The sequence below is a fragment of the Octodon degus genome, unplaced genomic scaffold (assembly GCF_000260255.1).
Source record: "Octodon degus isolate 3935 unplaced genomic scaffold, OctDeg1.0 scaffold00144, whole genome shotgun sequence".
Classification (NCBI taxonomy): Eukaryota; Metazoa; Chordata; class Mammalia; order Rodentia; family Octodontidae; genus Octodon; species Octodon degus.
In genome coordinates, this window is record NW_004524720.1 from 3,491,706 (window position 1) to 3,507,740 (window position 16,035).

General features: G+C 41.5%; 1 protein-coding gene across 8 annotated transcripts in view; it reads left to right on the top strand.

Moving 5' to 3' along the window:
• Nrp1 (neuropilin 1) overlaps positions 1-5,902 on the top strand; it is a 145,712-nt gene extending 139,810 nt beyond the window's left edge. For 6 of the 8 annotated variants that reach the window (XM_023701927.1, XM_023701926.1, XM_023701925.1 and 3 more), the window contains 2 exons: positions 1,205-1,255; positions 3,033-5,902. In XM_023701927.1, coding sequence (XP_023557695.1) covers positions 1,205-1,255; positions 3,033-3,322 — 341 coding nt within the window. In that variant the 3' untranslated portion in view covers positions 3,323-5,902. The remainder of the gene's footprint in view (positions 1-1,204; positions 1,256-3,032) is intronic. The other 2 variants (XM_023701928.1, XM_004641852.2) reach the window with 1 other exon arrangement.
• Positions 5,903-16,035: the final 10,133 nt, after the last annotated feature.

Below are 16,035 nucleotides of genomic sequence, written 5' to 3' on the forward strand. Positions count from 1 at the left end.
TTGAGCCAAACCTCTCTCCCCTACTACAAATTCCGATTGGAAGAGCACACGTCTGAACTCCAGTCACGCCGCAACATCTCGTATGCCAAAAAAAAAAAAAAAAAAAAAAAAAAGATACAGCTTAGTATTTCAGTAGCATCTACTTTACAAATTCCCCACATCTGAGTCCATACTGTAATTAAAATGTGCATTCATGTACTTAGTGTGTGGAATACCATTATGGCTTTCCCATTCCACAGAGGAGAGTGGTGTTAGTGATGTTTGGGAGATGTGAGATGAACTACATGAACTAAAGCAAAGAAATAAAACTGAGTTCAATCCAACTGGCATGAAATATGTGCAGAGCAATGTGCCTAATGAATATGGATGATGTGGGCTCCGCTAACCCCTTGCCTGTGATCAATCTACTTAGCTGCAGGTGCCGCCAGGCTTTGTAGTCAGAAATCCACAAGTGGAGCCCAATTGAATCATACATACACGTGGCTCCACCTAGCAAAAGGTGTTCAAGACAATAAATTATTTATCAAATACATGTTCTTGAGCATCTAGCCATGTATGGACTAAGAGTCTCCACTATTGCTTATTCATTTATGCAACAAATATGTATTAAAACATCTATTATGTGTTTGAGACTATTCTAAATGCTGTAGACCACCAAGGAACAAAGTGCTCAAAGCTCCTGTTCCCTGTACTCAGTCCCATAAGGGACACCGAGATTTTATTTTATTAATTTGTTTATTGATATTCAGTTATACATAAGATTCCACCTCTTGTGTCAAAGAATTGTGCTACTTGGGGAGCCAACGTAACACCCCCCCAAATGTCGGAAGTAGTTCTCTGCACGGTGCAGCCTGGTGTCGGTGGGTCCAGCCGCATGTCTGCCGCCCATTTCATCAGGGGACTCCCACATTCCACCATGCTTTCTCCTACAACAGCACCCCCTGCTAACAGTGTGGATGTCCATGTGGTGCCCACAAGGAAGTGCTCTGCTCCCACCTCACCAGTGTCATAATCATTGCGCATGGACTCTCTGTCACTGAACAGAGTTGTCTCCTGGATTCAGAGTACACTAAAAACTCAAGAACAAGCCCACAGAGGCATGTATGTGCACATGTGTGCATGAGCGCAAGGGTCTGTGTAGTCTGTGTGCAGTGCATTTTGTTGACCATTCAAATATCTCTTTCAATTTTGTTTGGCTTGTCAGAACCGGCTGACCTGGATAAAAAGAACACAGAAATTAAAATTGATGAAACAGGTAAAATTGCTGACCAATTTTAATATTTCTTATGGTTTTCATTATGTTTGTGAAGAAATTCACATACTCTGATGTATCAGAACAGTTAAAAGAATAAACATCTGTGCCCAAGTCCTGGGATGGGGGTGGTGCTTAACATTGGATTGCCACCGAGCATCTTTCCTAGAGCTGCCCATGAAATATGGGAGACTGACAGGATGTTGGGGAGGAGAGGCCGGGCCTTCCACTGCCTGAGCTTCAGCACTGAAATCAAGTGAAACACTCTCTTTTATAATTATGCAAACTAGTGAGGATTGTCTGCGCACAATAATTTGAAACCAACTCAAACTTTCGTGTGCGGTTGATACACATGTGAGATCTTTGAGAGATGAGAGTCCAATTTTTCTGATAATCCATTGCATTTAATCCCTCTTTTTCCACCTTCTTCTGTGAGAACCCTGATTTGATAGTGATGACAGCACTGATAAGGATTTGTTGAGGAACTGGTATATTCTACATACTTTGTATATTTTACCTCACTTAAATCTCATACAGCTCTGCTCACCCATTTTACAGATAATGAGTCTGCAGCTTCAGGAATGTGGCTAAGTAGGTGGTGGCCCTGAAATGTGTTTCATTTGATTCTGCTTTGTGATCAGATACAAAACATTTCGTCAGTTTTAGTGTTATTTATTTCCTTGAGCCTCTGCACCTCATGGCCAGCACTGTGGCTTCCTGGACACCTGCCACAAACCATCCCTGTGCATCACCATCTGTCACCATCAGAAATGTAGTCATACTGTGTGGCCAACCACGAGCTTCATAGATAAATATAGCATTGTGCTATAACAACTATGAGCACATTCCCCTGCCCACATAGAGATGTAAACTTTATTAGAAGTTGTTTCAAAACACTGTTTCAGCAAGGGAGAGACTATTACTATGCCCCCAGGGCTTGTTTCTCTGGAGCGGTTAGAGACTCTCCGAGTATATTTTTAGTTCCCGTTGACTGGGATATTTGTTGATCAGAACATCATTAAGCAAACACCACCCATGCTACACAATGAACGTTTCAGTTCTGTTTCTGGCCCAGGTAATTAGGCTTGCCGCCCTGATGTTAGTTTCTTATACTCCACTGTAAAGAAAACATGTGCCCAGTGAGTCAGCTGCAGAGCAGTGTGCCCATCCCTAGTGCATTGTCCCTTCAGCCTGGCATATATACAGCCCTTCAGTTTGAGCCCCACCCTCCATATCAGTCAGCAGGGAGCATTCCCTTGCTCTCTCCACGGCGAAACTGCAGTAGATGTGGAGAAGGCCTGTGAGACATGTTAAGACAACCACCTGTGTGCATTCTCCACACAGGACAGTGAGCATGTATGTGTTTTCAGAAGCACAGAAATTGCCCTCCTGCTTGTTTGGGGGTCAGACATTGCGCAGGAAGTGGTTATCCCTTTTCCCCATGAAACAAATGTATGGTGAAGCATTTTGCAAAGCTCAAAGGCTGCATGTCTGATCAGGCACCACAAACACAGATGATAGCTTACACAAAGTTAATTGCAAGGGGTCTGAATCCAGTCAGTACAGGAGTCTCAGTTCCCATGTGCTGAGCTATCTCTTTGACAGTATCTTTTTTCCCAATCCTGGCTCCCTCACCTCCCACCCCTCCGTTCCCAACCATGACCCAACTTGACAGCACAGCGCGAGTATGTGACTGACTCAGGTTCTCCTCCTCTATCTCCACCTACCCCCATCAGTGTAGACATCTGTAGTGCTCATCGAGCCACTTTTCTCTCTGCAGGGAGCACCCCAGGATACGAGGGTGAGGGAGAAGGTGACAAGAACATCTCTCGGAAGCCAGGCAATGTACTGAAGACCTTGGACCCCATCCTCATCACCATCATCGCCATGAGCGCCCTGGGGGTCCTCCTGGGTGCCGTGTGTGGAGTTGTGCTCTACTGCGCCTGCTGGCACAATGGGATGTCAGATAGAAACTTGTCTGCCCTGGAGAACTACAACTTTGAACTCGTGGATGGAGTGAAGTTGAAAAAAGACAAACTGAATACACAGAGTTCCTACTCAGAGGCATGAAGTCAGGCAGAGGGTAGAAGTGGAGGACGTGACTTGAGTGTGCTGGGGACTGTCATCTGCTTTCATGGGCAGGCTGGAAAGTGCATTGATGACACTGAGCCAGGCTTTTCTCAGGAGCTTCGATGAGTATGGCCGACAGACAGGGACAGTGAGCTGTGTTCACAAAATCGCAATCATGTACAGTCAGCTTCTTCTGTTGGTTTAATTTGAATAATCAGATGCTGGTGTTGAGACCAAGTATGATGGACTTAAAAATTCATTTCAACTCTCCCTGCCTCCTCCTCTCTCTCCTCTTCCTTTGATGGCTACTTTTTTGGAAACTGTGCAGAATCCAAGATGCTGGCACCAAGTGTGTTCCTCGGGGCCCTTCCGATGGATGTAAGACCAGTAGCCCAGTGCCCAGAATATATTAGCCTAACCGCACTTCAGTGGACTCCCAAAGTCAGTCCTGTGTATAATTGCCCATATGTGCAGAAGCAAAGAAGGATTAAGATTTTTTTTTTCAAAGCATTGTTGCCTCCATACCGATATAGCGTGTCAGCTCTGTTTATGAAGCAATACCGTCACATTTTCTTGATGTTTTGCAGTGTTGTACTAAATCTCGTGCTTGTGAACTCTATAAAGGAAATCGTGCCGTCATCAATCTCTGCTGGCAAGTAACTGGGTGTACTGCTGGGCACCACCACGGAAGTCCTTGGCACTGGCTGGTCTATGTCCTCTCAAGTGCCTTTTTGTTTGTACTGGTTCATTGTGTTAATTAGCAACCCACTCTGTTTCCCGCTGGTGAAAGCCCTACTCTTTCATCAAACCCTGGTGGCCCACTGACTAAGAAAGTATATTTTAGTGCAGACGTCAGCTCCCCCGGGAAGGCAAGGGCTCTGAAGACTTGGCACCGTGGCTTAATCGTTCTGCTTTTTCTGTGGTTCAATCTCATGTCTCTTGACCCTTTTGTATAAAGCTGCAATATTCTCTCTTATTGTTCTTTCATATGGAATGTATTTTCAAATGTAAACTCTGCGCTTTCTCTCCTAGCTCTCTCTTTCTCTCTCTTAGAATTTAAACATTTGCCATTATCCAGAAAAGAAACTTGCAGCTTTAACCTGCTGGTAATGGCAAGTGATTTTACTAGATTTTATGTTTAAAATTAAATAAATAAATAAATAAATAAATAAGGGAAATTTTTAACTCTGCCCTCCAAAGTCTAACTTTGGTTTTCTTGTTAACTGGTTAAAGTGACAGTATCTTTTTTCCAAAAGCCATTTTTTGTCTATTCTTATCTGACTAATGTTTGGTAGAAATCTTTGGGTTTGATGGAAGTAGTGACCAGCTGAAGGAAGAAATAATACTAATTGGCTTGCCAGTGAGACCCAAAGGAATACTATCTTCCAAATATAAATAAAAAGACATGAAATTTTTGCATGCAAATATGGAAAAGTAACCCGTGAGAGCGCTCTTGTTTTGATATTGAGTCAGAAAAGAGAAGTGGGCAGGAGAATAGATAATTTAAGAAAGAAACTATAAATAAATGATGGTTGGTGGTGAATTATTTTAAGATAATGGTGGAAGGGCATGTGAAGTCAGAACACACATCTTTGAACGTCCATTCAGCATCAACCCCTGCCCCAAACAGATTTGAACACCTCTAGAAACTTCTCATGGCTCACAAAGGAAAATCCTACCCTAGACTAGCAAAGCCGAAGCCTCTAGCAGTATGGAGTAGAAAATACATAGAGGCTGTGTGCAAGCTAAGCTGGAGAAGCTCTGTTGCTCTGGCGCTTCTTGCCAGTCATGCCAGGCTGTAAGAAGCGTCCTTAGACCTTCCTCTTGTCCTACGTTGCCCTACATCTCACTCAAAGCCTTTGTCGGGAGTCCCATTTGCATCATGGGTGGAAGGGTCCATTCATCTTGGTTTAATTAGATTGAGAATGTCTTTAGGTTCCAGGAAAGTATTGATCACCAGGAAAGAAGAATGGGTTTTTGTCCCCAGGGGCGTTCATTCTGTTCTTATAATCCTAAGAGGAGAAAAGCATTGAGTAAGATTTGATTTTGTTTTTAAGACAACAGGTTTAAACATTGTCCCAGCCAAGGAAAAATGATACTGCAACTTTAAATTTTAAAGTATCTTGCACTGATAAATATATTTAAAAATTATATGTTTATAAAGTTATTAATTTGTAAAGGCAGTGTTACAAAATGTTCAGTTTATATTGTTTTAGATTGTTTTGTAATTTTTAAAGGTGTAAAATAACATATTTTTTTCTTTATTGAAATCTATAAAACTTTCTGTAGTAAAATGTTTTCATTTTACTGGTATATTGTTGCTTCATGTTTTGTACCATCATAAAACTTTGTGCAAATTTTTTTTACAGAAATTTTTATTTTCTATGACAATATGACACTTGTAAATTGTTGTTTCAGAATGAACAGCGAAGCCTTAACTTTAAATGACATTTGTATTCTCAGACTCTGAGTAGCGTAAAAACCACATAGAACTGAACTGTAACTTAAATTCCAAACTCTGACTACTACATTCCAAAGAAACAGTTGATTAAACATTTTCATAAAATATTTCAAACCTGATGGCTTTTATTACAGTAAGTCTGTTCTTATTAAAGAGATTGGAGTTATCTCACCAGCCAGTAACTTGCAACGTTTTTTAAAGTTCTCTTTTTACAATCCCATCATAAGGTATAAAGATTGAGAAGACATTTCCTGAACAGAGACTAGGAAATTAAATCAGATAACGTTAACATAGGAACTACAAAATTCAACTTGACGAGTAGGACTTTTCCAGTTGCAAATTGCATGCCCATGTCCATACCACCTGGTAAAGTTTGTTTCATGATGTTCACAAATCACTGTTGGTAAATTTTGTTCTTGTGGAAAATAAGGAATAAATCTCTCTGTATATGCACTTATGCTACATTTAGGTAAAAGGAAAAGTTGAGCATACCATTACTAGCCATTTGGTAATTGGGGAAATGTCTATTCCATTTAGAACCAAAATAATAGAAAAATAATAACAAAAAATAAAGACAACAGAAAGATTGAGCCAACGTCTTTCCACTGAGCCATATCCTCAGCCCTTTTTTATTTTTATTTTGAGCCAGGGTCTTGCTAAGTTGCTCAGGCTGCCTGCAAACTCACAATTCTCCTGCCTCAACCTCCCAAAATAGCAGGGATAATACACATGCATCACTACACCCTTTACCAACAATCTTTCCCCAGCCTCTTCAGACTGCTGAAAAATGGTCCAACAAGCACAGCCAAGAAGTGTGGGTGGCTCTGGGAGGCTCTTCCCAGTGACTCAGCATTTCCTGTACATCCTGCTTTTCTCTGAACGCTTTTGGCATCTCCCAAGAACAGAAAATTTTCCCTGTCGAAATGTTTTGGTATCTCTTTACTTTATTGAAGTTAAATTCTACCAATACTCATGGATATTTCTAGGAAACATGACAACTTGTAAGAAATCTATCAGAATTAATTCAGACAAATTTCTGAAAAATGCTAAGGACCATGGACTCAAATTACCTCCTTTTCACTCTGTTTTTATTCATGCTCAGCTACTAAACTAAGCTTTTTTAAAAGCTTAAAAAAACCAAGTCCCTGTGTAATATTTCCCAATTCAGGAAATTAAACGAAGATGAGGATTGGAACTTTCACTCTAAAACATGAAGATTGTATGTGGTCCTGTGTCCTGTCTTTCCTAATAACTTACTTATTGCCACTTGGGCTGAACTGCACTGATGCTTTGCTCCCCAGCAGTAATTATCATGGTTTGTGTTGCATTAAAAAGCTGTTCCAAGAATTAGCTGTATCTCCAGTGAGTGGTATTGTATTAAACAGAACTGCACCCTCAGTGTTAAGAAACTTGAATGAAGGATTCCTCAAAAACAGAGCGAAACTTAGCATCAGGAAGAAGGTGACATCAGCATGCTAACTTTTTCCCAACGTGCTCCAAAGAAATACTGCAAGATAATAGAGACAAAACATCATATGCATGTAACTTCTTAGCAAGACCCAATCTCAAAACAAACAAACAAAAAACCTTTCTCCATGAACCCATCCATTGAATTTGTTGGTATTTGTTTTATTCTCATGACAGCTCTGTAATGTAGCTTTCATAATTTTTGTAGTCTCCTTTGTAAAGCAGAACTCCAAAGTTCAGAGAAGTTGAGTGATGAGTCTAGGATATAGTTGGTCTCATGCCACCTCCATTACTCTTGCCACAACCTGGCAAATTCTTACAACTCAAAGTGTGTCCCGCCAGGTGCTGGCACCTGCAGACCTATTAAGGGTGCAGAATCATATGCAAGATCCTAGACCTGCTGAGACATTTTCTTCCTCTTGTTTCATTTTTAGTTTTGAGGGACACATAGAAAACATATATAATTATGGGCTACAATGTGATAGTTCAGTACAGTTACGCATTATACAAAGATTAACCCAGGGTGTACAAGATCCTGGCATGACCCATGGTCACATTCAGGTGTTTGAAGGTGTATTTGCACTGCATGTAAGCATTTGCGTTGCTTCTGTGGTAGTTTCTGGGTGACACTCAGAGATGAAATCTCTGGACGGGTCACAAACCCCTTTCTAGAACAGTTCAAGTGCAAAGCAGCCTGGGAAAGAAATATTAGTAACTATAAAGTCCCACCCATCTAACCCCGAAGCTGTTTGTAGCCATTTCCCATGATATCTTGTGAGAGGCCCACAGATGGGCTCTTCGGAGAAAGAGATACTGCTGCAGCACTTTACTAGATTAAAATTCAGCTGGTGACAAAGAAGTACAGGAAACACTCTGTTCTTCAACACAGTTTGATCAGGGAGATAGGGGGTTACTGTGAAGAGTCAAATCCAGTTCTAATGCAGTTGTATTTTGTGCCAAACACAGCTTATTTCTTCGTACAGTCATTAAAATCCTAATAGTAAAACCAGACTGAGCCTTATTTAACCTTTCCTTGATAACTTCTAATCTCATATCTTAGGGTCTGTCTTGCAAAGAAAAGAGAAAGTGAAGTGTCTGATAATAGAGCTTTGAGATTAAATAGTGAGTCCCAGGAGAAGACTTTTCTACCTAGGAGTATCTCATCTCTTCATCTTAATACAGTGATGTTTATTATACTGTAGGAATTCAAGAAATGCATCTAGTCATAAACAAATAACTTCATTTTGGTGTTTCTCTGGTAATAGAGCTGGAATATCTACTTGCCCCAGCAGAATGTTGGGGACAACATTAGAGATGGACACACTGTGCTGTGGTCATCGTACTGAACCCTGCCTTGCACAAGGTGAGCAGATTCCTGTCCCTGTGCATCAACTCTGTTGATGCTTTGAGTAACCCTACCCATCATCTGGCATGAGCCAGTTCCCCACCCTCTGTTCAAGGCCCCAGAAGCATCTCTCAGAGCTGTCATGTTGGCAAGACTAATGCTCTTGAAGTAATCCTGTAAGGAAATCGCTCCATCCTTTCTCAGAGCTACTACTTCTCTAATTTTGCCAACTTCTGAAATTTTTCAGTGTTGATTGAATTATATCTTGACTTCTTGGATGTGACATATTTAAAGCAGCCTCCATCACTGGCCTCAGATCTTTGCAGTTGTTCTGCTGGAGTCCACATCCTGCAGCTAAGAAGTCTTATAATTTTTCTTAGGTCTTCAGGCCAACTTTAAGTATATATATATATATATATATATATATATATTCATATAAATTCCTACTGCAGATTTATCCAAAACACTCCAAAATCCAGGGAGTTGAACTACATGTTGCCATGAAGCTATACATTGAAAATTCCATGCCTGACTTCCCAAAGAAGGTCCCAGTTAAAACATAGGTGCACTAAAAATATTGTGCAGCATGTCCTTCGGGCTCTATGCACAAGCCATATATGTGAAACATTAAGGAATTTTGTGTTTAGGCTTCAGTGTCATCTCTAAAGTATCTGTATTAATTAGCTTTCTATCATTTTAACAGCTATCTGAGATAAGTTAAAAGAAAAAAGTTTGTAGGTTTCAGAACATGCTTACCCGTGTCTGTTGCATTGAGTCTGTGCTCCCTGGGGGAGTGGCAGGGTGGCCAGTTGACTTCATGGCAGTTCGGAAACAAGGAGGGAGGAAGGGACTGAGGTTCCAACATCCTCTTCAAGGATATGCCCCCATGACCTAACTTCCTTCCACTAACCCCCCTCCTAACAGCACCACAGGCTGGGGAACAAGCCTTTAATAAGCCTTAGGGGACATTCAATCTAAACTAAGACATCTCATGATATGTATGCAAATATTCCAAAATCTGAAAAGCCCTGTCATCTAAAAGCCCTAAAGCGCTCTGGTCCCACGAATTTCAGATAATGGAGTCCACATCCTCCAGCTAAGAAGTAGTAGTAGTCTGAAGTAGAAATACTATTTTACCAAATAACCCAAATGAGTGTGTCTCTTTAATTTCCCCTCTATGTTAAGAGGCTTGGACGGTTGGAAAGTTCCATGAGGCAGCATCACTGTTGTCTCTTCCCTGCTCCCTGCACACACAGAGGGGCCACCTTAGATATGTGTGTTTTAACTAATGATTAATTGGAATGCATTGTTCTATGACCTCACTTCATTACTAGGCCTGGTGCTTTTCAGGTTAGGCTCAGCTATCCTAGACTAACAAAGAAGTTCCCATACAACAATGACTTCACCCATGGCACTGCACTTATCCTCAGCCAAATACTACTGTGGGTCCAACAGCCATGGAACAGCTCTGCTTCAAGCTGACATTCAGGGATCCAATCTGGATGCCTCCGGCTGCTCTACCCACTTTAGCGTGTGACTTCAGCCTCTGTGCAAGACAGAGTGAGAACCTTGCTCCCTGTCTTTCGTGTACTGTGGCCTGGAGTTGATGCAGGCCCGCCCAAATGTCAGGGCGTGGAGAGTACTGTGGGAGCACGTGTGGACCTGAGGCAGTGGGCTTATCTGCACAGCTGGCAGAAGGGCAGCCACACTCCTGCCCTAGAAGAAAGAGGGGATCTCACTTGACAGGGAAAAAAGGAAGGTCTCTCTTTGGCTGGAAACTCACCGTAAGAGAGCAGTCAACTGCTCAGTCAAATGGCTGATGATGGCCATACCAAGTCAGGGACAGGAAGGGACACAGGCTGAGGGCTTGCGGGATTTCTTTAGTTTCACAGAGAGAGGATCTTAGGAGAGATGGGTTGTGAAGTGGGACAGGTTCTGATTCGTGAGAGAAAACTTCTGCACTTCTTATGTGTGCTTGTGTATCTCTACCTGAACTTACCTTACTACTAAGTCATTTACAGTTTAGTAATATTTAGTAATTTGCAAAGTTCTTATGTTTGTCAGTTATTTGAGTGGAACATGGGGAAAGGTGTACATCCATACACTGGCCAAAATGTACGAGAAAAAGCCAAATGATATCCGCAGCCTACAACACTTCTATCTTCCCTCCCTAGTTTTACTTCTTCCCACAAAACTTCTCCTAGAATGCTATATGTCTTATATATTTTATTAAATGTCACTGTTAACGAGCGTGAAGTCCACACAGGCGCTGGTCTTCATGTTTATTTCACTGCAGTATCCACAGTACATGAAATAAATAGGACCCAGAACACGGCATCAATACTAACTATTTAGTGAATAAAGAAAACCATAGTGAATGACTGGAATAAGAGAGCCTTAACAGAAATGAGAAATTGGGAGGCAGAGTTGGGGCAGCTTTTAGCCTCCTGGAAAAATCCTTTTTCTGGAGCAGGATCTTGGAGGGTTAAAAGTGTCAGGGTTTTTTTTTTAAAGAAATTTATTTCAAACCTGGCTTGTTCTGGAATTGCTCCGTAACAGGATGACACATCCCCTGATAGCTCTTTCACAGAAACAATCAGTCCCCCTGCCTGTGTGCCTCCTTTTCTTATCTCTGCCCACTAGCAGCCCCCTCACTGAACAGGATTTACGAGGCGCAAAGTCACCGCGGCCTCATAAGAAGCCCAACACTCAGCAGGGAGGGAAGACAAACTTTCTGGATACTTTGCAGAAAAGTGGAATACAAGCTTAGTTAGCACTGTGGGACCCCCGCATCTGGGGTGGATTTGGAGAACACAACAGGCCACTGCGGGGTCAGTTATGAAAGCAGACATCTTCCTGAGTGGTGTTATGTATATCTGAGGATTAGCAAATGGTCTCCAAACACTTAGCTTTGACCTTACTTTTGTTACAAGATAGATTTAGCATATACCAGTATCTTCACTTTTCCCAAGATTTTATTTTTATAGACAAAAGAACAGTATTTTCAAGACAATGAAATTGTACTGGGGAAATAGCTCAGTGGTACAGCACTTCCCTAGTATGCAGGAAGCTCTGGGTTCAACCTCAGCATGAAAAAACGTGTGTGTGTGTGTGTGTGTGTGTGTGTGTGTGTGTGTGTGAAGGGTTTTTAAGATATAGTAATAGAAGAGCTGAGTATATGCAGATCAAAAATCAGTAGAATAGACTGAGAGTTTCAGTTGAATTAAATACTGAATTGAAACCACATACAAAGGAGAAAATTAAGAAAAAAAGAAAATGCAAAAAGGAAGTTTATATAAAAGGGCAAAGAAGGATAAAAATGTGTAACAGCTATTACAAAATAGGGAAAAAATATTCAAATGGGAAGAGAAACTATGAATTGAGAGGGAAACTAAAGAAGGGAAAAGAAAAAAGAATAGAAAGAAAAAATAGAAGTGAAGCTTTTATAAATAAGGAGGGGAAAGGGGCTGAAGGGAGGGGAGCAGGAAAAAAGAATCAAGATATGTCATATACAGCTACAAATTCCTTGATGAATGTGATCATTATGTATATGTAAAAATGTACCAACAAAATTAATTTTAAAAAGTAATCTCTAAGTCTCACAAACCCTCATGAGAAAGGAGGGTGGTCACAAATGTTTTAAAAATATATACGCAATAACTCCTTTAAAGCCTACAACACACACTTACCCTCCCTTAATGGCTGTTTAACAAGTGATTAAGATAACAAAATCCCCCAAAATAATCAACAACACAATGAAAAAGTAATGGCTTCAGTCCATTTCAGCAAACATCAAAGCCTCTAGAACAGGCACGGAGATATGACACTGCTTCTGCCTGGCGGAGGGACACACCCACGCAGGGCACAGAGTTCTCCCTGAAAGCCCTGTCTATACCTGGACGTAAAAGACCCTCTCCCACTGGGGCAACGGGGAACCTTCCAGGGAGGCTTGTTGGGTGGGGAAGCACCAGGACACTCTGTGCAATGGGGGGCCCATTTGGAGCCCAGTGAGGGCTCATACGTCCCCCAACCCTGGACATGACAACCCCCCTACTAGGTGCAAGGAGGTCTGAGAAGCAACTCCATCTGACCCTCCAGGCTCTCTCTTAAGCACTGAGTCCTCAAATTTCTCCTGCACATGGGTCTGCCCAGAATACAGCCTACGTGTCCCAACCCCATGAACTGCACCTGCGTGTTCATTACGTTCTAGCCAGGTAAGCAAAAGAAGGAATGCTTGGGGCTCAAGTTCATGTTTTTTGTTTGTTTGTTTGTTTGTTTTAAAGCATGCCCTTTCTTTCTGTCCTCCTCTTCCCTGTGTACACATCTGGGGTAGGTGCGATGGAGGAACTAAACATCTCTGTAACATATTAAAAACTTGATGCACAGAGAGACAGAGAATTCCGTGAATCTGGGCCCCACTGAGTTGCCACTGTTACTGAGCTGACACTTTGGACTGGTCACGTGCAAACAGTAATGTGGGAGAAATATAAAGAGAAGTCATCCAGATCACTCCTGATGAATCCTTACAGCCAAACCAGCATCAGATGTAACACCTGGTTAGATATCTAATTTAAGGCATTCAATAAACTCTCAGCAAGGAGAATCAAACCCAGGTAGCCTAACAAAGCCAGCACACCAACCAAGAGAGTTTTGTTTCCTTCCTGCTTTATTTTTTCACACTGTAAGTCAGTACAGTAGGAAGAAGATGAAGGAAACTGCCTCTATATCAGAGTAAAAGTGGACATCGATGGGATGGTGAAAGCTGAAATAAAATTTAAAAGAAAGCATTTTTGTCAGTAGGCAAACAATTAACAGCAAACGCAAAAACACTTCAAAAAAAATCAAAGAACACAAGAAGAAAAATACTAAGAAACAAACAGAATTTATTCAATTGCTTGAAGCTATAGAGTGCATGAATAATAAAAATGTATAATTAGACAACAAAATAACAGGATATGACAAAAATAAGGCTTGCAAATTTGAGAAACAGAATGCCACAAGTAGTTTTAATGAAAACTTTGAAGGCAAGCAAAATAATGGTGAAGATAGAGGGAAGGTTTGACACAATTAAGATAACTGTAGGTGAGAAGGGAAAAGATAGTAAAGCAGGCTTATTAACACAAATGTAAATGAAAAAAAGAAGCAAATTAGCATAAAGAGGTGCTGTGCTCTAAATTAAAGAACTCCATGGGAAAGGAGACGTATTTAGAGATGTAATACAAGAAAATTTCCTTGGCATTATTGTATGAATCCATCAGTGGAAAGAATGCTCACTTTCTGGAGCCCACCGAGCTATAGCCCACGCTAGACTACGTGCCAGATGGGCTGGAAACTGTCAGGATGCCCGAGAATATTTCAGACATCCAAGCAGTAAAGCGAAAATGTCAAAAAGGAATTTTAAAAGGCAATTTAAAAAATGTTAAAAGGCCTACCCTCAGGTTCCCAGAATAACTCCATTCTAGACAATGGAATAATATCAACAATGCTCCAAGAAAAATAGATTATAACACCAAGAAAAATATGCCCATCTGTAAGGCAATTCAGAAGTACAGGAACTGAGCAAACGTTGTTAAAGGCAGAAATAGAGGGAGGGACGAGGAGCACTGCATACGCGAGCTGCTGCTGAAAGAACCCGGATAATCGTGCGCAGGGCGCAGAGCCATCAGAGCCAGCAGAGCCCAGGTGGCTGAGGCGGCCGGTGGAGCCAAGGCAGCAGTACTACGCTGGGCGGGAAGCGGATTCGCGCTGCAGCGCGGCAGCCGGCTCCGTTGTGAGGCCGAACGTGAATGTGACGATGTAAAAACAGTAGTAGAGCAGGCCTAAGATACCTGTATCCGAATTTGCAGGCAATCAGGGGAGAAAAAGTGAGATGGCTGATTTTTTCTAATACCCTCTTCATTCAGAACAAGCCCTCAGTCAATATTGTTTTAAATTAGAGTACAGTTTGTTTTTAAATGACCTTAATTTCTTAAAATTCTGAACACAGAATGAAAACTTTTCCTTTGTTGGGTATGAAATGGTCCGTTAGTAGCTAATATTGCTAATAATAAAGAATTATTTTGAAGGTTTAACATTTCCTTAATTTTGCCTTAGTTTTCTCCGTTATTTTAAAGTGAAATTGAACTTGATCATTTTCATTAAAATATCTATAATATAATCACAATTATATAAAAATAACTTTTCCACCTATCCATCCATTAATCAAGCAATATACCACCTTTATTACCCTGATAATAGAAACATTATCTTGTTTCCAAACAAAAAGAAACAATTTTTTTAAACGTTTGTGTTTTCCTATACTTTTAAAACTTTACAGTGATACAAGAAAAAACAAAAACAAAACGAATAGACTAAGAGACTATGAAGATGTGCCGAGCCAAGCGATTGAAGCGTTTTGTGTGACTTCACCGCATGTTTTTCCTTTCCCTTCATTTTAGGCAGGCGGCAAGCAGCGAGCTTTATAATTCCTTGCCGGTAGCACTTTTGCTAGATGACCGCAGCTGAAGCCAACTTCATAAAAACATAAATCCACTGAAAAGTCAATATTAAGTAGCACACGGTAAATGAGGAAGCGAAAAAATTAGGGAGCGGAGAATTCTGGAGTGGGAAAGCCCTCGGACCGGACGTGGAAGACAGTCTGGGTTCAGGACTGCAGAGAGGTGGGACCTGAGGCGCTGGCCGCCAGGTCTGCCAAAAAGTTATACCCCAAGGATGAAAAAAGTAGAGAAATAAAGAAAAATCAATGAAGATGTATTACTCGTCAAATGCATTGGCTTTATTTTTAAAATGGCAAAAGCATTTTTGTAAGTTTAAATGTCATGTGCCAGTTTGCCTACTGAGGCATTTCCATTATTGAAAAGATAATGCAGCAAGTGACAGGCATTGATTGGTTCAGCTCCTTATCTGCTTCTGTTCCTAGCATACAAGGGCAGTGTGGCTCTCAGAGCAGACTTCTAGGTCAATAAAATACTTTGGAGGAGAAGAGTAAAGAAGCTGGGTACTTGGAGAAAGCAACAGGAAAGGAGACTTCAAAAAGGGGTCAGAGGCATAAGACCCAGAAGTAATCACCTGACACTTCTGAAACAGGTCCCACTAGAAGAATGACTGTCGGTAGAGTGGGATCAGATGGTTATGCAAAACATAGGGAGATGACCGAGGGCTGCGGGATCCTGAATAGACCTAGAGCGCAGGCCCAGTAAGTGAGTGAGACACCCAGAGCACAGGCCCAGCGAGTGAGTTAGACGACCAAGGGCCGCGGGATCCTGAATAGACCCAGAGCACAGGCCCAGCACGGAGCCCTTCAGCAGAATTCCCTGCAAAGAGGCTAGAGGCAAGACCCACCCAGCTGATTCAGGAGCAGAACATCTTGCCACAGAGACACAAAGGGTTCAAGTCTAACGGCTGCAGCAGAAAGAAGTGGAGCACAGCAGCCAGATCCAA